General features: G+C 43.4%; 3 protein-coding genes across 4 annotated transcripts in view; 1 reads left to right on the top strand and 2 right to left on the bottom strand.

Moving 5' to 3' along the window:
* Positions 1-180, bottom strand: part of DARS2 (aspartyl-tRNA synthetase 2, mitochondrial) — a 32,281-nt gene extending 32,101 nt beyond the window's left edge. The window contains exon 1 of the mRNA XM_074960967.1: positions 30-180. The gene's annotated coding sequence lies outside the window, so the exon portion shown is untranslated. The remainder of the gene's footprint in view (positions 1-29) is intronic.
* On the top strand, positions 128-9,657 carry CENPL (centromere protein L). Its single transcript, XM_074960970.1, has 5 exons — positions 128-305; positions 5,026-5,202; positions 5,398-5,649; positions 6,560-7,102; positions 9,260-9,657. Exons 1-5 carry the CDS (start codon positions 267-269, stop codon positions 9,329-9,331), a joined length of 1,083 nt encoding a protein of 360 aa, XP_074817071.1. The 5' UTR covers positions 128-266; the 3' UTR covers positions 9,332-9,657.
* Positions 9,658-11,881: 2,224 nt separating this feature from the next.
* The window catches only part of KLHL20 (kelch like family member 20), a 37,963-nt gene continuing 26,875 nt past the window's right edge, over positions 11,882-22,969 (bottom strand). Inside the window, exons 8-12 of one of the 2 annotated variants that reach the window (XM_074960957.1) lie at positions 20,857-21,000; positions 20,344-20,477; positions 19,469-19,677; positions 17,372-17,478; positions 11,882-13,642 (exon numbers count right to left, since the gene is read on the bottom strand). In XM_074960957.1, the coding sequence (XP_074817058.1) occupies positions 13,558-13,642; positions 17,372-17,478; positions 19,469-19,677; positions 20,344-20,477; positions 20,857-21,000 (679 nt within the window). In that variant the 3' untranslated portion in view covers positions 11,882-13,557. The remainder of the gene's footprint in view (positions 13,643-17,371; positions 17,479-19,468; positions 19,678-20,343; positions 20,478-20,856; positions 21,001-22,969) is intronic. The other variant, XM_074960959.1, reaches the window with a different exon arrangement.

The raw sequence follows: 22,969 nt of genomic DNA, 5'->3' as shown, positions 1-22,969 counted from the left end.
CTTTTCTTTCTGCACAGTCTCGGTCCTACCTTACGGATCGGGACAGCGCGAATCTCGCTAACTGTCCAGACCCGGCCACCGTTGCACCCAGTCATCACGTTTGATTAGGCACCTCCCCGCCCGCACTAAACATAGCGACGGAGCAGTTGTGCGTCACGTGACGGGATTCCTGGCTCAGTCTCGCGCGCGCGGGTGTCCCTGCCGCAGGGGCTGCCGGGAAGCGGATTCAAACGATCTTGGCGGAGCGCGCGAGAGCCGAGTCCGTAATGAGGCGATCGGGGCGGCCTAGTCTCTGGCGGCGGCAGGTGAGAGCCCGCCGCCCTGCGTCTAACGTACGGAGAATGACGTTTTCCCCACTGTCCGGTAGCGGGAGCCGGGGCGCTGGCGGCGGGCTGCTCGTGCAGCTGAGCGGGCTGGCGCGGGGGGCCGATCTCCTACCGGGGATCGTGACTGATGAGCCCGGGGATCGGAGGAGCCGCCCGGGGGCACTACCCCCCTAGCGGCCGCCTCTGCCCGCCCCGTGCGGCATGACAGGGCCCCATCAGCCGCTGTCCGGCTGGGCCAGGTGCGACGTAGGGACCTGGGAGAGGGAGCTGTTCGTGTCGTTACACCGGCCCCGCGCTGGGGAGGCACCAGGCTCCCCGCCCCACCCGTCCTAAGGCAGCCAGCTGCGAACCGGCCGCGAACGCCTGCAGCGGCTGGAGCATCTGCCCACCCTGGATGTGCTGCTGTGTAAAATCTTCCCCTTGCAGCGTGCTGGGGCCTATAACAGACACGGGGGGAACAAAGCGCCCCTCCCCCAAGCTTACAACCCAGGGCAGACTGGAAGGAGGGCATAGTTTACAAGATCTTTCACAGGCATTAACGTTAAGCTGACTTCAGTACATTGGAAAAGGAGGTGGGGGGAGTTATGTAGGAAACTTTTCGTTGCTAGGGTGGTTGAAGGTGACAGTTTGGGGACATGTTGGGTTTGGGATCATTTCCACCTCCCCTCTGAATCTAACTTTCAGTGTGCATTTGAGCATTTGTTGTTGTAGCAGGTACTTGACACCAACACCCTGGTCTGCATCTAAAACTGAGGTTGATCTAGCGATTTCACTTAAGGGTGAGAAAATGCACACTCCAAAGAGATTTAAGCCAACCTAAGTGCCACTGTAGGTACTGCTAGGCCAATGGATTTGCTACAGTGATGGGGAAAATGCCTTCCTCACTCTAGTAAGTGTCTGCATTACAGTGGCGTAGCTAGGAATGCATCCGATGAAGTGAGCTGTAGCTCACGAAAGCTTATGCTCAAATAAATTTGTTAGTCTCTAAGGTGCCACAAGTACTCCTTTTCTTGTAGCTAGAACTGTGGTGCTTGTAGTGTAGTAGTCATACCCCAGGTGAAGAATTTATGGCCAGGTCTACACTACAGACTGATGTTAGTGTAACTACATTGTTCAGGGGTGTGTGAATGATGTAGTTATATCAGGGGTTCTCACAACAAATTTTTGTGTGGCCTCAGAGTGCGGCCACCAACTCTCGCTGGTGGCCACTCTAACAATTTTTCCTAAAATACTTAATTAATTTTAGGAAAAGCAAATAAATATGCATTTATACATGTCCAAATCATTAAAATTTATTTGTGTAGGGGGCTGGTTTTTTTGCAGACTCAATTAAAAATAATGTACAATTGTCTCTATTCTTTACTGGACCTAAACAGAATAGAAACATAAATAAGGTGCTTTGCATGTTTTGCTTTTTTGGTTGCTTTTTTTTTTTTTTTTTTTTTTAAAGACTTGCTAGCTTGTAAGTCTGCTACTGTGAAAAGTGATATTTGTATATTAATGTAATTTTTCACAGCAGACTTGCTAGCTAGCTGGGAGGCTATGAAAAGCGATATTAGCAATATCACTTTTCACAGCGGACTTATACTCAGCCGTGGCAAGCTGGGGAACAAATTAAGGCCTGGATGGGGAGGTGGGTAGGGGGCCCAGGGGTGATGGGAGTCAGTGAGAGCCAGGAAGATGGGGGTGGGAGGGGAGATAAGGGCGGGAGTCTAAAGCCCTGCGGCTGAGGGATGGAGCCTGCTGCCACACGGCCAGAGACTGTCATACAAGCCCCGAGGCCCAAGCCCCACTGCCCCCAGGAAGGTGGGGAACCCATGCTGGCTGCCTGCTTCTACAGTGTTTGTGTCTCTTGTAGGGGACAGAGACCAGCCCCTGCTGGTGGCCCCAGGGGAGTGGCTGCTGCATTGCTTCCCCCCACCCCCCCATCACTGCCCAGGAGGCTGTGGCTGCAAGAAAAGGTGCATTTGAGAAACTCTTTGAGTTATACCAACCTTAACCCCCCCATGTAGACACTGCTTTGTCAATAGGATAGCTTCTTCCATCCACATAGCTACCAAGTCTTGGGGGGGTGGATTAACTACACCTAAGGGAGAGTTCCCGCCCGTCAGCATAGGAGCATCTTCACTTTAGCGCTACATTAATGCAGCGTTTTAAGTGTAGACCTGCCCTATGTTTGGGAAGCTGTGGCAGAGTAGCCAAGGGCCATCAATGTGGAACTGTTCTACTCCGGTAGAAGAATGAGTTTGATACCAGCAGTGCCATTGATTCTGATCCACTGTTAGACTAGAAGCCCAGGGGGTAAGAGGTTTGTTGCCTGGAAATTCTCCAGCAGAAGATTCCATCCCCACAGAACAGACCAGTGTCGTCCAACACTGGGAGTCTGGGACAGGACTGGCTCGTGACAGAAGGCATTTAGGCTGTGGCTTTGTTCCTTACGTTGTATTTGATCTGTGAGAGTATCGTCATACAATTGCGTGCCTTAGTATATTTTATGAAGGTAAATATTGTTGAGGTGGTGGTTCCTACTTGCTGTTTGTGGGGAAAGCAAGGATTTCTATGTTGAAACAGCTTTTACAATTTATTAACTGTGTCTAGTACTTTGATCCTCGGAAATGCTCTTACATTAAAATAAACTTTCAATCTCTACTTTAGCCAAGGTGGATAAAAACATGGTTTTTAACTTTTAAATGGTTATTTTTGAAAACAGATCAATTTATTGAATTTAAATCAAATATTTGTATGTGCATATTGCTAGTTCTTCCATCCCATTTTGTAGTCAAATTGCAAAGGTGAATATTTTGTATTTGTTTCGTTAGTTTCCTAATTCTTAGTAGACTTTATGCAGATTTCTTTCTACTAAAAAGTTTCTCTCATTTAAAATGTTCCTTTATGCTGAACAAAGCCCAGGGACTTGTAACAACCTTGATAAGCAACTAGCCAATGTTATATTTACAGCCAGCACCACCTTCCCATGTGAACATACATAAGAACATAAGAATGGCCATACTGGGTCAGACCAAAGGTCCATCCAACCCAGTATCCTGTCTACCGACAGTGGCTAATGCCAGGTGCCCCAAAGGGAGTGAACCTAACAGGTAATGATTAAGTGATCTCTTTCCTGCCATCCATCTCCACCCTCTGACAGAGGCTAGGGACACCATTCCTTACCCATCCTGGCTAATAGCCATTAATGGACTTAACCTCCATGAATTTATCCACCTCTTTTTTAAACCCTGTTAGAGTCCTAGCCTTCACAACTTCCTCAGGCAAGAAGTTCCACAGGTTGACTGTGCGCTGAGTGAAGAACTTCCTTTTATTTGTTTTAAACCTGCTGCCCATTAATTTCATTTGGTGGCCCCTACTTCTTATATTATGGGAACAAGTAAATAACTTTTCCTTATTCACTTTCTCTACACCATTCATGATTTTATATACCACTATCATATCTCCCCCTTAGTCTCCTCTTTTCCAAGCTGAAAAGTCCTAGCCTCTTTAATCTCTCCTCATATGGGACCGTTCCAACCCCCTAATCATTTTAGTTGCCATTCTGAACTTTTTCTAATGCCAGTATATCTTTTTTGAGATGAGGGGACCACATCTGTATGCAGTATTCAAGATGTGGGTGTAACATGGATTTATATAAGGGCAGTAAGATATTCATCTTATTCTCTATCCCCTTTTTAATGATTCCTACCATCCCGTTTGCTTTTTTGACTGCCGCTGCACACTGCGTAGACGTCTTCAGAGAACTATCCACGATGACTCCAAGATCTCTCTCCTTATTAGTTGTAGCTAAATTAGCCCCCATCATATTGTGTGTATAGTTGGAGTTATTTTTTCCAATGTACATTACATTTATCCATGTTAAATTTCAGTTGCTATTTTGTTGCCCAATCACTTAGTTTTGTGAGATCTTTTTGAAGTTCTTCACAGTCTGCTTTGGTCTTAACTGTCTTGAGCAGTTTAGTGTCATCTGCAAAAATCATATGCTGAACTTTGACTCAGGAAAGCTGAATGCTTCAACCAGGCTATATTCCTCCATCAGGGTTTGCAGTTTGAAGTCGATGGGATTTGTGCTTCTAAATTACTTGGGTGCTTCTGAAAATTTCACCATGAAGCATGGGCTTAGAAGCTTAATTTTCTAGGCTCCCATTTTTGAACATTTTGGCCTGTTTATAAAACAATTTGTAATAACTCTGTTCATCAATTGCAAGTCTAAACTTTTCATTGTATGCAGTCTCTCTAATAAACTTTTTATTGTCAATTCAAAACAAAATTGCTTCAGTGTTTTGATTTCATGCTATTAATATCTTTTTAAATAAAACTATAACTTAAGCATGTGCATAAGCGTCTGAGCTAAACTTTAAGTACATTAGTTCCTTTCATGTGAGTAAAGTTATGCATTTGCTCAAGAGTCTGCAGGAACACCACCTTAATTTTCATATTTATTAATAAATATTAAATATTTGTCTCTTGCCTATAGCAGTTCTGTAAAATTCAAATAAGAGACTCTACCGTAGTGGGCATTTGAATTAGAAAGAAACATTTATAATTTATCAATTTGAATTAGTTTTACAAAGGCTCAGTGTGATCAGACTCAATGATTTGCAAATACTTAATTGACTTAAATTAATAATTTAAATCACTCCACCCGACTATAGCAAGTTTTCAGTCTTTGGGCTCTTTTCATGTATAGGATATGGATACTCCTGATTCTGGGGGCATGACCCGTTTAGGAAGAAAAACTGCAGAGACTGGAATCAACTTTACAAATACTACTCGTTTCTCAAGAGGTTTGACGTTCACCAGGACACACACCCTGTGTGGTCAGAGCCCAACTAGGAGAATAATTCCACAAACATCTTTACTGCAGGTGGGCTTTTAGTAGTTTAATATAACTAAAGAAAATGTGTCTATTCATATCTTAAATCAGCTGTCACATCTTATATAAATAAGAATAAAAACTGATTAGCCTGTATATTTGATGCAGTGTACACGTGTTTCTTCAATTTCATTACAGGAATTGTGGGCAGGCTTAGAAAACTGAATACTGTTCTCTTGATTCTAGGAAAATGCGGATCCTCAGAAGATAGCATTCCTTCTACGCAAACAATGGACCTTGTATAGCGTGACCCCCATGTACAAATTCTCTTATGGTAATCTGAAGGAGTATTCTAGACTTCTGAGTGCCTTTGTTGCCACTGAAAAGCAGAAAGGACTTGCTGTAGAAGTGGGCAATGATCTTGGTATCAAAGTGATTTTGTCCACCCTTTTAGGACTGAAAGGTACGGATCAGGACCAGGCTGCAATCCTTGTCCAGGTAAGGGCTGCAGCTAGCACTGTTGATAGCAATGGTGTCTTAACACTTCTGAATTGCCTTACTGTAATATGTTAAAATATTTATGGCTGCTACTATGGTAATTTTCATGTATCCTGTGGTTCAAACTCGTTTTCCATCTCTTTGCTTTTAACCAATATGGTTGTTGTCTGTTTTTAATACCCTCATGGAATTCTTCATAAACTGTTGATCCATTCAGACATAGACTTGGGAACAAATCTTTGTTATAGTTAGAGGACAGAAGTAGGAGTTGACACTCTTCAGTTCTCCTCTGTCATCAACTTGATGTAGGATCTTGCATGGGTCATTTAATTTCATTGGTAAAATGGATGTAATGCTACTTCCCTGCCATAGTTAAGGCCTATTAACACTGAGGTCCTCAGAGGAAAGATGCTATTGAAGTGCAACATTTTGTATTGCAATTATTGTAGGAAAATTAATGCACAATACAAATGCTGCATTAAGCAGCACTAATGTAGACTTACGGATTGCTTCTATTCCCATTGAAGTAAATAGCAACACTTCCACTGACTTCAGTGGGAGGAGCCAGGCCCTCTCTAGGCATAATAGATGAATTGCAAAAACTGTCTTTAAACAGTCTAGATATCTAAAGTGGTATAATGGCATAGAAACCAGTGCAATGCAGTGTCAAAACTTAGGGTTCTGGCTGGGCCAAAATCTTTAAATTGGGCACCAAAACCCATATAGCACCTCTGAAAATCAAGCCACTGATTTGGAGCTGATTCCTTCTGATCTCTTGCTATTAAAATGGTATATCAGGGGAAAATTCTTGTGCTTTAGCAATTCTTATTAGAATCCATTTCGCTCTGGCTAAGAACTGTCAAATGCACTCTAGAACTTGATGATGTAATGCAGACTTTTTTTCTTTTAGATTGCATCAAGATCTCAGCTCCCATTTGAAAATGCAGAAGACAAAGTGGTGTGGTCAGGCTGGTTCTGCTGTATATCTGGAGATGATCTTTCGGAGAGCGTACCAGAGGATTTTACCTGTTTATCTTTGTTCCTTGCAAATGGGGCAGAGAGTTACACAGCCATAGTTGGTAGTTGGTTTCAGAAGACCTTTGACTGTTATTTCAGTCGTTTAACCATTAGCCCACTCAACCTTGCCTGGATGGCTGCTATGTGGACTGGGTGCAAAGTGGACAGTCATATGGCTGCGACAGAACTTGTTTTCTCTGTGCCCTGCATTCCCCAGTCTCTGGACATTTCATATGCCATACACCCTGAGGATGCAAAAGCCTTATGGGACACAGTGCAAAAAACTCCTGGGGAGGTTACTCAAGAAGAAGTGAATTTATTTATGGACTGCCTTTACTCTCACTTCCATAGACACTTTAAGATCCACTTGTCAGCCACAAGACTTGTGAAAGTCTCTACATCTATAGCATCAGCACACTGTGATGGGAATATAAAGGTACTAAATTGAATTCCAGCTATGAGGTTTTGATTAACACTGTTCTAGCCAGTATAATTAAAATAGTGCTACCTGGCCAGAAAGAGCTGTCCCTAAAGTTGGAGGCTACTTGATTCTCGTAACTGATTCCCCCCCCCCCCCCCCAAATCAATTTAAAAATTTGAGCCTCTACCAGACATAACTAGTTTCCAGTGGGTTCCACAGCACATCTGGCAGTTGTGCAGTCAACATTTGGTATTGTGGTAGACCTCCCAGGCATTGTGTTGGCCGCTGTACACGCACAGAACAAAGACAGCCCTTGTCTCATTTTGGCTAAAATTTGGATTTAAAAATCCCAAACTTATACAAAACCTATAGCCACTAGAAACTACAACTGACTTTTTTGATATTAAAATTTTTTTAAAAGAAAATCCCCATATATTTATGTGTAAGGCTATGATTTTTTTCACGGAGGTCGCAGAAGTCACAGAATCCGTGACTTTCAGCGACCTACATGACTTCAGCCCCAGGGCAGGGACCTGCAGGGTCCCCCTGCCCCGGACGATGGGGGTACCCCGCAGCTCCTGGGTAGTAGGGGTCCCCAGAGTTCAACATGGGCCCCTGCAGCTGCCCAGCTGCTGTGGATGGTGTGGGGACCCCGCAGCTGAGCTGCCCATTTTGTCATAGATATTTTTAGTAGAAGTCATGGAGCGGTCATGGGCTTCCTTGAATTTTTCTTTATTGGCCGTGACCCGTCCATGACTTTTACTAAAAATATCCATGACAAAAATCTCAGCCTTACATTTAGGTGCTAGCACAATGTTGGGATTGAGATGTAACATGGTAATGACTAGTGTGTTTTCACTGTCCATGCTGGAAAATGAAAAGTTAAAAGAAAACCATACTAAAAATTGATTCATTTATAATGATCTGAAGTGCTAGCAACATAGCTAAAGAAATAGGTTTTAAAGTTGGAAGCTGCCAAATGGGTGCTGCCAATCTTAAGTATCATCTTTCTCATTTCATGGCTGCTTGGCCTATTTAACAATTGACTATAGGAGCCCTGCCTCATTTAGTGGGTAGGAAAATGCACAGGAGACCTTTTTAGACTTTTTAGAATGTGAACTCTAAGGATGTGGATAAATTGGAGAGAGTCCAGCGAAGGGCAACAAAAATGATTAGGGGTCTGGAACACATGACTTATGAGGAGAGGCTGAGGGAACTGGGATTGTTTAGTCTGCAGAAGAGAAGAATGAGGGGGGATTTGATAGCTGCTTTCAACTACCTGAGAGGTGGTTCCAAAAAGGATGGTTCTAGACTATTCTCAGTGGTAGAAGAGGACAAGACAAGGAGTAATGGTCTCAAGTTGCAGTGGGGGAGGTTTAGGTTGGATATTAGGAAAAACTTTTTCACTAGGAGGGTGGTGAAACACTGGAATGCGTTATCTAGGGAGGTGGTAGAATCTCCTTCCTTAGATGTTTTTAAGGTCAGGCTTGACAAAGCCCTGGCTGGGATGATTTAATTGGGGATTGGTCCTGCTTTGAGCAGGGGGTTGGACTAGATGACCTCCTGAGGTCCCTTCCAACCCTGATATTCTATGATTCTAACTCTTTAGGGCAGGTAATGCTAATTTGTACAATACTCAACACAATGTGACCCAACCTGGTTATGATCCTTAGGCACTACAGCAATATAAATGTTCAATAATAACTTGTCAGACATGGCCTGAATAACAAAGAGTTCTGTGGGATCGTCAGATATCGCTGCTAAAGTGAGTTGGCAGGAGGGTGGAAGAGCAGAGTGGCCAATCGTCGGTGCTTCTTCCAAGGAGAAGTGAGGGGACAGAGTGGCTGGGACTTCTCTCTCCCTCTTTTAAAGAGGAGGCAGGAGCAGTGTGTCCCTTGAGCTGCTGATCTTTTCCCAGGATGGGAGTGAAGATCAGAAGGGCCCATGTAGAGGAGGAGGAGGAGATAGGACGCTAGCCCTCGTGTACACTCAACAGGAGGAGTCCTGCAAAGAAACAGGGAAAGTAGCATGGTGATGAGATTAACCCATAGTGCAAATCCTTCACTCCCCTCAGCAGTTGTCAGTGTGTGTTCTACACATTTAAATAGCAATCAGTGATTTAAATAGCTTATTGTATTTCTGTTCTGACTACAACTAATGGTTTTCTTGCAGATCCTACATAGCAAGCACCTAATAGGAGTGTTGACGCTGCTGACAGAGCTGGCAATCTCACAGATACAATGAAACCTTGTACTCTATACCTGCTGTCCTAAAAAAATTACAGATGCTCTGCTTGGATCACATTAAGTCCATCTGCAGTAGATTCATGATTGAGAGACATTGACTGCAGAAAGCTGGCTTTCCTGCAGATTTTTTTAGCCTCACAGAACTCCAGTCCACGAAGTGAAAGCATATTAGTTTCATTTGACCTCAGTGGTTCCTGGACTGAAATCCACAACTGGTAATGAAGCAAAGAGGGCCATAGGAGGAAAATTATAGATGCACATTTTGCTATAATAAAAATGTCACATCAATAAAGTAACATTTTGTAATGGGTTTAAGTATCATTTAAAGGGTCAGGCATGAGCTGGAACACTGCTCCTGCTGCATAGCTTAGATCAGTGGTTCTCAATCAGCACACAGCTGTGACCCATGTGACATCCTCAGGGCCATACAGGTAGTATATATATTGTGTGGATGTGGCTCACATAACACAGAGAGAGCTGCATAAGCAGCCCACAATGGTAAATAGGTTGAGAACCACTGGCCTAGATGGTAACACAGTAGTGCAGGAGGGTGGTGCATGTAATATAGGGCAGAAAAGTCTGTCTGTTGGGATTAATTTCTGCAAGGTTCAAAAGCACTCCCCTATGTTTGTTGAGTGAACAGCGAGATATTCAGAAGAATCAGTATGGCCTTGGTATCAGTGCTATTGAAGGAAAAGCCTCCTGCTTCCAGCTCTGCTATTAGTGACCTAAAGCAAATCTCTTAACCTCAATGCCTCTGTTTCCTGAACTACACAATGGGATACTGGCTACATTTAATACAGCTGTCTGAGTTGTACAAATAAAAGTGTTGTAAGGTAAAATGAGATTTCCCTGCCCCCACACTGTGAGTACATAGAGAGGGTTTTTCTCTCCTTCTTTGTTAGTGAAGCTAAAGTCAAGTAAGAGTGTCAACCTCTTTCACTCTTACTTGATTTTGCTGTTGAATGTACTGGCTCCAAATCAATGTGAAACCAGACTTCTGCTCAAGCTGCATTTTACCTGCTGCAATCTGTGCTAGTTCAGTTAAATAATCTTATTACCTGTTGATTGGTACATAATAGCACTGGTGCTGCTGATGTAGGCACTAATACCGCCTTGCCTACTCTTGAATTTGTCTATATTTAAATACTTTGTGGTACAGACCATCTTTTTGTTGTTTGTACAGCGCATGGCACACTGGCTATGACTAGGCTCCTAGGTGCTTCTATAATACAATTAGCAGGCAGGTGCTTATGTGGTGTGACTTTCAAAAGTGCTGAGCACTCACCAGTTCCCACTGATCCATGGCTGCTGTTGGATGACGGGTACCTAAATATTGTTTTTTTTTTTCTTCAGAGCATAGTTCCATAGTCCCATTTTTTTAAAATCTTGGCTTAAGTTTTCATTTTAAAAGAAGTACAATCTAGTCCTTGTGTTTGGCAAGAGACTGAAAACTGATACAAAGATTGGCAGCTTGAAGCAGTTCCTGTTTATATTGAGGGGTTTTATTCTGAAATCCAATGACTTAACTTGCACTGCTGATCAGTTTAGGAAAAAGATCCAACTACTACATTTATCCCAGAATTTTAAGTCTCTCACCTTCTCTGATACAAAAATCCCTCTCGTTTGCATGGTCATTACAAGATCTGAAATTAATATTTGATTTTAATACAAAAATTTAACACTAGCCCACATTCACTCCAGCTTTGACAAAGGAACACTGAAAGAAAGATCAATACAGTGTACGTGTGATATGAGATGTTCTACATCAATGAGTGTTTCCCTTGTATGATCTACAGCCACCTTCCACTTTTGAAAATGGTATTTAATCTACAACCAGCCTGCTAAATAACTTTGTTTCCATATCTTCAGTGTTACATAACTGTAGTTCTAGGAAAGTGTGCTAAAGTAAATGCCTGTCTGCAAATCAGTGGAATTACACTAGGGCTGGATTTGGCTTATGTTACCAGGTCACCTTTCCCTCCAGACAAATAGCTGTGTCCTGAACAATCCACTTCTAGGCTAAAGGATGCATGTGCCATTTCCCCCACCAACCAGACCCTCAACCAGCAGAGCTACAGGTCAGTTTTCCTTAGGAACTGCTTCAGCCAGCCATCTGTTCAGTCCAATATGTCGTCTTTACTGGGCTGATGCCCAATGCTTCAGGAAGGTATCAAACCCCTATTGAAAAATACTATACCCTGTGTAGTAGGGGGAGAGTAGTTCTGCCTGACTCCCATCTGCAGATCAGTTTATGCCTGAAAGTTGGAGCAGCGATGAGCCTCTATAACTTAACTGGAGAGTGGTAACAGCTTATGAGAATTTCTTGCGTCCCCTGCTCGTTAGAGATGTTGAAATGGGCCTGTTCTTGCTTCTCTTGAAGTCAAAGGAAGCAAATCAGCATCAAATTAAACCATAAGTTGTTATTCCTGCTGCTGTTTTAGACAAAAACGAACAAGCAATAAATAACAGCATAAAAGAAATTTATTAAGGTAACACTACTATTTATACAAGTTACTCATGCTAGAAAAGCATAAATGATACATGTAAACAATTGTTTACAGAATACTTGTTTTTCCTTGTAAAGGTGCAAATGATCATCAAATGTAAACACAAGAATGCCAACCTTTGAGGAGCTTGTTTTTTGTTAAAAAAAAGTCTTGTTTAATGACACATTTTTGTTAGCATAGTGTTATTTTTCTACATTCTCAAGCACATTAAAGTGCTGAGTTATAGGAATCAAACCGTACTGAGATGTTAGCACCACTCTTAATATATCAAGGATGTACATTCCTCTCACCCTTTCAAATCTCTAATTTAGTAGGTATGTCACAAAGTTACCTCGGTTGCATCATGACATTCTCTCATTCTGGAACTTAACAATACAGCAAACTTGTCTTGTTTGCTCAAACTGGATGGCAGAGTGCCCCAACGCTTTTTGCACTCACTAAAACATACCCCATTACTCACAATGCAATTGCACACCACCTCCTCCAGAAGTCTATTAAGCAGGCCTCATACCTTTTCCAGCTCTAAAGCCAACATAAGGAAGTGCATAAAAATTCACTAAGGGGAGGTACCATCTGATCCTTATCCTAACGTTCCCCAGTATGAATTATAAAGAAACAGCAGAGACACGGGTAGGGAGCTAAGCTGATTCTGACCAGAGCATTTTTCAGCAGAAGCTATTTCAAGTCTGCAATAGGGGCAAGTGCCAGGAAATTGCAATATCATCTTTCTAGATTGTCCAAAAATAACAAGTGGTTCCCATGTGAGCAGACACAAGAATTGATAATGGCAATAAGTGCTCTCACAAGGTTCACATACAGGAAAGACATAGATCCTGAACCTTTGTACCACACACTGGGAAAAATGCATAATTTTGGAGTCTAGCTATTTTTCACCTTTCAACCCCAACCTCCTTCTTGAGCATCAATAATTCAGCAAAGAGATGGGAGTTCCAGTCCTGCTTCTCATTTCCCAAAAAACTGACCAGACACTCCGGGCACTAATCTTCACAGCTCCTGTGCTCTGAGAGGCCCAAGTGGTGTGGCACAGCAGCATCCAGAAGTCTCACAGGATGTAGCCCTGCCCCAACCATCAGCCTGTCAGAACCCAATCTCAAAAAATTAAAAGAGATGGAATCTTTCACGGAGAGTGATACAAAGAAAATACATGATACAAATTAAATGAAAAAATAAATATATTCTGCACTCAGAAAAGCTTCTGTGCAAAGGTGGCACCCTTCTGGTCAAGAACTTTTTTTTTTTTTAAATGAAGCTTTCTGTAAATAAGGCAAAAGCATTATTTTCAGTATCACATTCCTCTTTCATCCACTGCATGGATGCCACTTCCACTGCTGGAGGAGGAGAGGCCCTCCTCTTTGCCAGACTCCTGGCACAGCTTGCAGTCCCAGGTCATTGTTTATGCTAGAGTAACTTTTACAGTTCAGTTTATTCAAAAACTGAGAGACTGTTTAGAAAAAAATAAGGACATAAGCAAAGCTTCTAGTTGTAGTCGGTGGTTCCCTGGAGTCTGACAAGTTGGTCTCCCATTGGGCGTGCGCTCAGAAAAGTCATTTTATTTATAATTCCATAGAAAGAGGCACCAGCAAAGAATTAAGGTGGATCTATATTTTACTAGAGCCGCATAGAGCTCCAGAGTCAGTAAGTCTCTTCAGTTTGTATAGGATAGAGAACAAAGGGCTTTTTCTCCATTAGATGCTTACCATATATGGGATTCACAATGTGTCATTTTGATAACGCCTACACCGCCTCCCAGCCGACGATAGTTCATTCCGCCGTACAACCTGCAAAGAAAAGTTGTCGTTGGTCATAGTGCTTAGGCTCTTAATGCACGCTCTTCTCTGGTAAAAGCATGAAACAGCCTCCGCAGGCAGCATGTATAGTTCAGCATAACTGTTGGTCTCCATTTAAGGTGATGACTGTGATTAAGCTGTCTGATGAGTAAGGCAGGGGTCCCCAATCTATACAAACACACATCTAAAGTAAATAGCCACATTTGCTCATATATGTATCTCCCTTGATGCGGACAGCAAATTGTTTTGCTTAGAGTCTTCCAGCAACAGAAAACTGCACTGAATTTCCTTTCTGCTCCTGTGTAGTTACAGGAACAGAGGGCAGCAACTCTATGGGCTGCATTAGGCCCTCTGGCTATGCTTTGGGCAACCCTGGAGCAAGGGATAAATCTTCTACATGGTGCATAGCTAATTTCAGACTCGTATCTGCTTTATACTACACACAGCTGAACAGACCAATGTATTATGCATTTCAAACATCATTTGTTCTCTCCATGCTGTGATACTGAAACAATATCCAGATTTCACATGGAAATCTGATGCCTATCAGCTCCCATTTCCTACTTCAGCTGCATATTCCTCTATGTGCTGAAGTAGTTACAGTCTGCTGGAAGAAATAGGACAGTTGAGTTCTTTCAGTAACTCTCACCAATGCCACCCATTAACCCCAGATTGCATATCAAGGATTTCCCAGCGGTGCTCCTCACATAGGAAAAACTTCACACAGCAAGAAGTCCCACAGCCAATAAAGAGAGGGAAGATGATAGTAGACACCACCAGCTTTATTCAATTCAGTGCTGGTAACAAACAAGCTAGTATCCTCAATAGCTACCTGTGTTAGCTACAAAAACATGCTTTGGCTGGCTCTCCATATTATATGTCCTACCACTTCTGCCAGGGAAAGTGGCTGTCACCATCCAGTTAAAAGGCAGAATTAAGTTACTCCTGGGGGAATTGTGCACCGCTGCGCAGGCACAGAATGTGTGTCCCCCGCAGATTTCTTTGCTTCCCTACAAAAAAAGGACTTCCTGAAGGGGAAGCAAGGGAAACCGCAAGAGTGGTCACGCGCCCCACCCCAGCAATGCGGGCACATCGTTTTGGGCATCTGGAGCAGATGGCAGAGAGGTAAATCACTGCATGGAAGGCAGGGCTGGGGATGCCTGGGCCGGTGGCTCCTACCCTCAGCTGCTAGTGCCAGCTGGGCTGGGGTGGACGGGACTTGCTCTTCCCCTGAAAGGAGCGGCCTGGGCCAGTTCAGATCCACCCCCAGAAACCTCCCCCGACTGCAGGAAGCTCCACACACGCAGCCCCCAATCTCTCCTCAGCAATGGGGGGGAAGGGTCACTGTACAGGGAACTCCTCCGCTGTCTGCCCCAATCCCTGTGCATCTGGACTCCTGCATACCCAGACCCCCCCCCACACCTCAACCCCCAGCCTGCTGAGCCTCACTTCCTGTAGTCAGACCCCCCCTCTGAACCCCAACCCCCTTCACCCAGACCACCCCCAGCAGTGAGCCTCCCTCCCTCACTCCAACCCCCACCCTGAAAAGGCCCCTGCACCCAGACCCCCACCCCACCAGCATCTGGACGCCCCTGCTAAGCCCCATCCCCCCTTACCCAGATTCCCCTGTTGAGCCCCAACCACCTTCATCTGGATCTTCCTGCAGAGTCCCATTGCACCTAGAACCCTGCAAAGAGCCCCGTGCATCCAGAATCACCCCCGCACCCAGACCCGCCACTGAGCCACCCATACCCAGATTGCCCCACACAGAACCTTCTCATCCCACACCTGGATCCCGCCAGGCTGAACCTGCCTGCCCACACCTGGTGTGCCTGGTGTGGAGGGGCAGGGCCCTGGAGCATTTCTGTGGCAGGCCTGGCCCTTGCGCCGTGTCACGGTTGGGTGCAGCCTCTCCTCTCCATCAAGTCTGTGTCCCAGAGAGATGGGGTTGGGGGGACGGACGGAGGGTGATCTCCCACCTCCGTGCAGCCAGTGGCCTGTGCTCTCCATTGGAATGCTGGAGCCTCCACATTTATTTATTGAAAAAATTTGTAGAATTTTGCAGAATTTTAAAATGCGTGCAGAATATTTTTTGGCACAGAATTTTTAATTTTTGGCACAGATTTCCCTCAGGAGTATTAAGTATATACTGCTCCGCACTGGGCTGGCTTTCTGAGCTGTACAGCGGCATCACCACACAAGAGTGCTTAACTGAGAGAAGTGCCTCCTACGCTACATAGGAAAATCTCAGCATGAAAGGGTTAATATACTAGTTCAGGCCAGCTCAGTAGGTCAAGGACATTAATTTGTTCCTATTCCCTGCACCCTGACAGATTTCTAAAATATCAAATCCCTTTCAAGGATATAAATAAGAGTCTGAAACTCTACACTGATTAGATTAATGCACAAACTGTTGTTTTCAAGTGCAGTTATAGTCAGAAAAGTGATTCTGGAAAAACAGCTTGTCTCTATTCAGTACATATTTCCCACCAGTGGTTTCATATCAGACCTGGTTAGTTTACAAGTCAAAACAAGATTTTTCTAACTGCTTGCCCTGCAAATTTAACAGAACTCCATTGACTCAAACTGCTCCGCTTCATACAATATATCCCCATCTAGAGAGATTCTGGAATCAGAGCATAGCACTGTGAAGCCTAGATAGCCCCAAAGGAGCATACTGAATTCTGTTCTGTTTTCTGTATCTTTAAGCTACCACAGCTAAGGTAGATGTTTATTTTTGTTGGTAAACTGAGCAGACATGGCTCAATGCATGTGTACGTACACACACAGATCTCCAGATTAGCCTACAAAAAATGTGCCAAAGCACAGCACTTGAGATGAGGAGGTCTAGGTTCTAATACAGTGTGTGCCAATGGCTCACCATGTAACTGACTAAGTCACTCGCCTTCTCTGGACCTCAGTTTCCCCAGCTGTATGATGGCAAATCAACACTTCCCTACTTCCTAATGGTATTGTGAGGCTTAATTCACTAAAGTGGGCAAAGGTCTTTGGGGTTCTTAAGTTCAAGGCACTGTAGTAGAATCATGTCTATTATATTCAAAATGAAGATGGTAGAGGGGACTTAAAGCACAGGTACTCCAGTTTTGAAAAAGGAAGCTGCAGGCCCTCGCCACAGGGAGCTATTTCAAAAATGGCTGTTACTCCTCTGGTCAGACGCATGGAGGAGCAATGGGCAAGACACATATTGGAACACAGCAGCACTACAGACCATTCAGATATGGATTGTTTTGGTGAAAGCCCAACACTTATGTAGAGGTTTGCTACCTCTCTTTAGGAAATGGCTGCGTAGGGAGACTTCACTGCTACTGATACAGTCTGTCAGCACTAAAGTGACAGCATTATGAGTGGTAAATGTCCCCATTTCCTTTCTGTTCTGAAACAGATTCCAAGCACATATGGGTGGCAGAGAAACACAGTTTCTCCACCTCCGAGTTATTCAGAAAGTGATTCTCTCTCTGGAAATGGGAGGTTAGTCATGTGACACACTGGATCACATTGCCTGCTCCCTTTGTTGGTTTCTCTTTTAAACAAACCAGCCAAGTCACACAAAGGGTTACAGTGGCCACCTCCATCAACCCAACTTCCAGTAAGATGAGGCACAACACATCTTCACTCTGCTGGGAAGACTAGTCATAGGCATAATTTAAGCAGGTGTGCCTAAGGTTTGCAATTTCACTGTTTCATGAATTTAAAGGTTACCTCCATGTGTTAGCATCAGGATCAAACACTTCAATGGTCTTCAAGTACGTTGTGCCATCAAAGCCTCCCACTGCCATTAGCTGTCCATTCACTACTGCAAGGCCAACCTGGAAAACAACCGCCACAGACATTATTCATGCTTCATTGCAGGTCTTGAAGGCTTGTCTCACAAGAAAAACACTTCAATAAAAAGCCATTCATTAATCAGCAGAGTCAAGCCTTGGGAAGATGTCAGTACACAGCACACGTTCCTGGAGGCAGTAGGAGTACAGAAGGGACAATTGTATTTTAATATTTCTGTTAAAATACAGATTCATAAAACCTAGCATAAAATGGTATTCAACTAGAACATTTCAGTACAGATTCCCCTAAAACACATGGCTACTTCCCTGGGATGCTGAGTAGAGTTAACCGAAAAAAAAAAAAGGATTAGAGCTTTCCCACTGTGTCAGAGAAGACAAAAAAATGTGTTTTGCTGTTTGTGCATTGGCAACTGTGTTGGACTCTCATTAGTAGTACATTGGTTTTACAAGTGATTTAAATGTCATTGCTCTCAAGACTGGTTCAGCTCATCAGATAGCACAAATGATACACTCAAGTTCATGCCCCAGGGACTGGGAGAGTAAAAACAGCAAGGGTTAGAATGAATAAGACCTTCATCACACAATAAGCAATCGGAGTTGTACTACACTGATCCCAGAGCGAACAGTAAGATCCTCCAGCCCCAGGCTCTGAGGACCTCATTGTGATGCTGGCAGGCCAGATGCCAGCTCTTGCCCAGGCTGCAGGCATCAGCTAAGAACTGACAACCTCATAGCTGGAGACCAGAGCAGGTCACCTGTATGTTAGTTTTGCTCAAAATAGGTATTATTCTTATAAGAATGTATTTAGTGTTTAGATTCTATGAAATGCTTGTAAGTTGCTGCATGCATTAATCACACTTACAATGTCTGTATTCCATGCTATTAGAAAATATGTACATTTTGCTTTATAACTTTGCTCTGTATAACTTTGTTTGCTCTGAATTTATGAACTTAGCTGTGGGAATCGTTTTCCCCGTCCATCCAGAAGGACTACCAAAATCAGAAAGGCCATCAAGGATCATTGCAGTATGAAAGATTGGTTAATGGCTCTATCATACCTGGAAAATGCTATATGCAAGAAAGCTCATCCTGTGGCCTTGAAAGCTGAATGAAGGAAATAAAACAAAGCCATGGGAAAATTTTCCAATGTTTTGGCTATTTGAACTCTGAAGGGCCAGAGACTCTAAACTGAAGCCAGGGGCTGCCTCCTGGGTCTGCCCTAAAAGACACTTAAGTAGTGGTCTGTCAATTCAATCACGCTTTGGATTTAGATGGTAACTCATTTGTGTGTATATGTTTGCTTGCTTTAACCTGTAAATAACTCTCTTCTTCCTTTTTCGTAACTAATAAACCTTTAGATAGTTTATTACAGGAATGGCTACAGGCATTGTCTTTGGTGTAAGATCTAGGGTAATTGATTTGAGGTAAGTGACTGGTTTCTTGGGACCGGAAGCAACCTGAATGTGGTGATTTTTGGTGTAAGTGACCATTTATCACTAAGTCCAGTTTGTCTGGGTGGCAAGATAGACTGGAGATCTATCATGTTCGTTTGCTAATTCCTCCAAAGTGCACAATAGGACAGGGCCTGTGTGTTTAATGGCATGTTCTTTCCTCTAATGGCTTCTGATGTTATTGGGAGGGCGGGGGGGAGGTTATCACTATTTACTGAAGTAGCACACTCAAGAATTCCCTGCTTCAGAATTAAGTGCTCGTGACTCAGTGCCAGTAGTCAAAACTCCTATGGAAAAAAGCTGCCTAAAAACAATTCCCCCTTCCCGGTTGTATTAAAAAGTTGTCATCATCACCCATTCACCCCTTGCAGCGCAGGAAGCTACTATTGCTACACCTAGTACTTCCTTCTGGGCTATGTGCTTTGCCTTTTTAAAAACATTTCCCTCTTAGAAGGGGGTAAGATGCAGGAAAAGTGAAAGAAGCAAGAAAAGAGCAGAGCCCTCCCTATGCTCCAGCTAAGTAGCTACGCACAGCACAAGCTGGCAAATGAAGCAGAACTCACGCCGCTCCGCCGTGATGTCATGGCCACCACAGGAGACCACTGGTTGGTTCTGGGGTTGTATCTCTCGGCACTGCTGAGCTCTGTGGTATCATCTCGGCCTCCCACAGCATAGATCATGTCCTGGTATACTGCACAGCCCAGGTGCTTCCGTCTAGTCCCCATGGGAGCTATTGTGTGCCAGCGGTTCTCTTGGGGATTGTAGCGCTCCACTGTGGAGAAAGTCATATTACAAATCTTTGGACACCATCTAATGCCCTTCTATTAGTGGCTCTGTGCTTGTAGCCATAACATGGATCAGACTGTGAAGAGACAACATTTCCTCCCCACACCAGAAACACATTGTGTCAGTTTGTCACCATCCACACTGCTTCTCCCTGCTTTCTCTAGAAGACTTGCTATTCCTCCTCCTCTCCCCAACCCCAGTCTAACAAAGACAGGAATGCCAGATGTTCAGTCATTTAATGCACCTCAGCTGAAGAATGAAATTCTGGTGAAGCTACAACTGGTCTGTACTGCCATCTACACTTGTGACAGAGTGACCTCCAGTAAGTATGCTGTTGCCCAAGCCAGCAAAGACCAGAGATATCACAGAGATGATGTACTGGCTCTTTGTAGGCAAGTGCTAAGAAAATGCACAAAGTAACTGCCTATTGCAACTTCCTAGTAAGAAGCAGACACACAAACATATAACCAGCTAGCAGTGGTTTAGGAGGATGGGGACAGTACTAATGTATAGCAAAATCAACTTCAGGTGAGGAACCCACTCAGAAAACTGACCACACAAATATTTACCAGCTTTCTGGGGAAGGATTATGGGTAAAAGAACAGGACCACGGAAGATACTGGTTGCAGTGCAGTATGGAGAAGTGACATACCTGTATTGAGAGGTGACGTCCCATCAGAGCCTCCCACAGCATAGAGAAAGCCCCCTAACACAGCCACTGCCACTCCCAAGCGCCTGGTGCTCATGGAAGCCACCCGAGTCCATTTGTTTTCTTTTGGATCATACCTGCCACAAGAAAAAGCAGAGACCAGTTGAGCTTCCAAGTATACACATCAGGCCCTGTTTCCCTTGGGAGCTGCAGCAAGCAACCAAAGGAATCTGTGGGGAGCAGTATTTCTGACAGTTCCACATTCAGGTGGGGTAATACTAACGTCTGTTCTGGTTTTAGCCTCTAAAAGAGGTTCAGCATATACACATCATGGCAGCTAGGCAGACAGTTGCTGTTTGCTGGAATTCAGGTTAAACTAAAAACATCCACCTTCAAATACAATCACTAACAAACCCACTCAGCATTTGTTGCCTTCTTTCAAACTCACATGCACCAACTGCATCTTCTTATAAGATCTTTCCTTCTCCTTCCCTCCCGCTTCCTTATTTTTAATACCTTTCCACAATGTTGAGACAAGAGACACCATCCTGGCCACCAACAGCATAGAGGTATCCCCCGAGAACTGCCACTCCAACACTGGTCCTGCAGGTGCTGGTGGGAGCCACATCACTGCTCCACTGATTAGTCTTCGGGTCGTATCTAAAAGTGTGTCAAATAATTCAAGTCTGCACTGCTTATCTACGGAAATCTCTGACTCCCCTGTGGCTTGTGATTAGTGGTATAGTGGAACTTGCTTATCCTGAATTCAGAGGAAAACTATGAAGAAGAAGGATGAAAGTCCTGAATTGTTCCAATACACTATGCAGTGCAAACTGCAATTCTGGTTGCAGTAAAACCTCATCTTAGCATGAAGTCATTCTTGGAAAAGTTACTGACTTCACTAAAAGCTGGTTCCACTGTATTTTACTTTAAATCACTGAAGGTTTCAAAGGCCCAAATCTGACCTCCATTCCTCCTCCCTTGTATGTATTTCCAACATCCACATAATTCTCTATTCACCAACCCAGAAAAGAATGTCTGGACAGTTTTCCCCACCTTACAAGTACATATATGCCTGCAGTCTTATCTTCATGAGCAACACTAATAAAACAAGCCAGTGGGAATGTATATGTAAGGAATTTAGCAAAAGCCATGCCCATCATAAACTACAGCCAGGCCCACTCTTACACTTCATTTCCCTACTCCTTCACATGCCAAAGGCTATGCCTCAGAGAGCTCGGAGCAGAGGTCAGACTAAGATTACCATTAAGTTAGGGATATAAGGCTACATCCTGGTATGTCTGATGTCTCAGTTTACTATAAAATTGATACAGATGTCAAAAAAGCTAGTAACAAGGGTGGATAAAAATAAATGATTTAAAAAAAAAAATAAAAAAAATAGGATTTAAATTGGCTTTTTTGATAAAATGCTTTTTGAAGAAAAAACCTATCTAAAGATAGTTTTAATTAAGATATCTTTGAGCTATAATGTATCTCATCATGGAACAGGGATTATAAATTCTAATTCTACAATATGAGACAATATATTCATGTAATGTTTAAGAAAAGTTTTGTGAATGAGTTCCAATAGTTCATGGATTAGGGAATATTTTAATGAAGTTCCTCTATCTGTGGGTAAGACAGGCATGCGTGCAAAATGCAAACAGTGCAACAAAGAAATGCAAGGCCTGGTTGCCCGAATGAAACAACATCATGAGAAGTGTTCCTTCTCAGGAGGAAGCTGCGTTGAAGATGATGAAAGGAACATGTCTGAACATGCAGGATCTTCAAGTTGGTAAACTTTTTTATTTCATACTTCTTTCTTAAGGACTGCCCGTCTTCCTTCTGGACTATTCTTGAATTCTCATGTTTGAGCAAAAAATATAGTTGTTACTCTATGGTACTATCATTTTAGATGCAGTTGTGATCAAAAATAAATAGCTGAAATCGGCAGATCTTCCTTTTACAATTTCACCTTTAAAGTAGTACTGAGTGTCAGTCAATGCAATGAGTAATACTAAATGAGCAGTATGGTAATAATAATGAAATAACTGCATTGACTTATTTTGTTTAGGAGAATCCATCCTCAACATACAGGATTCTGAAGACTATCCACCTTCAAGATCACCATCATTTTCTATAGTTTCAGAGTTATCTGCCAATGATAGTGTTTCAGTCACATCATGTATGTCACATAGCCACAGTACATCACCTGCAGCAAAAAAGAAAAGAAAAATCTCCATCATCCAGAAACAACCATAGATAAGTATGTGATAAGAACCAGCAGATTACAAAAAGAGATGATCGATGGAAAAACTGCCCAGTTTGTTTATGCAACAAATTCTCCTTTCCGTATGATTGAGAACCCACACTTCATTAACATGGTTCAGTCATTAAGACCAGGATACAGTCCACCCAACAGAGCAGATGTCGCAGGCAAATTGCTGGATAAAGTGTATGAAAAAGAAATTGAGCAGTGTGCAAAAGGTCTAGAGGGTGAAATTGTTAACCTTTGAGTCTGGATGCGTGGTGCAGTGTCCACAATGATCCTGTTGCATGTGCTTGTGTGACAACAGCAGGAGGGAATGTCTTCCTTACAGAAACAATTGATACATCAGGAAACGCGCAC

The sequence above is a fragment of the Natator depressus genome, chromosome 8 (assembly GCF_965152275.1).
Source record: "Natator depressus isolate rNatDep1 chromosome 8, rNatDep2.hap1, whole genome shotgun sequence".
NCBI lineage: Eukaryota > Metazoa > Chordata > Testudines > Cheloniidae > Natator > Natator depressus.
Note: the sequence above shows the minus strand (reverse complement) of the source record. Positions and strands in the feature narration are given on the sequence as shown.

Bases quoted from the DNA above. Each gene is read 5' to 3' on its own strand.
- CENPL (XM_074960970.1), top strand. From the start codon at position 267: ATGAGGCGATCGGGGCGGCCTAGTCTCTGGCGGCGGCAG. The intron at 5,650-6,559 runs GTAAGGGCTGCA...TTTTTCTTTTAG, and splicing joins AGGCTGCAATCCTTGTCCAG to ATTGCATCAAGATCTCAGCT. The intron at 7,103-9,259 runs GTACTAAATTGA...GTTTTCTTGCAG, and splicing joins ACTGTGATGGGAATATAAAG to ATCCTACATAGCAAGCACCT.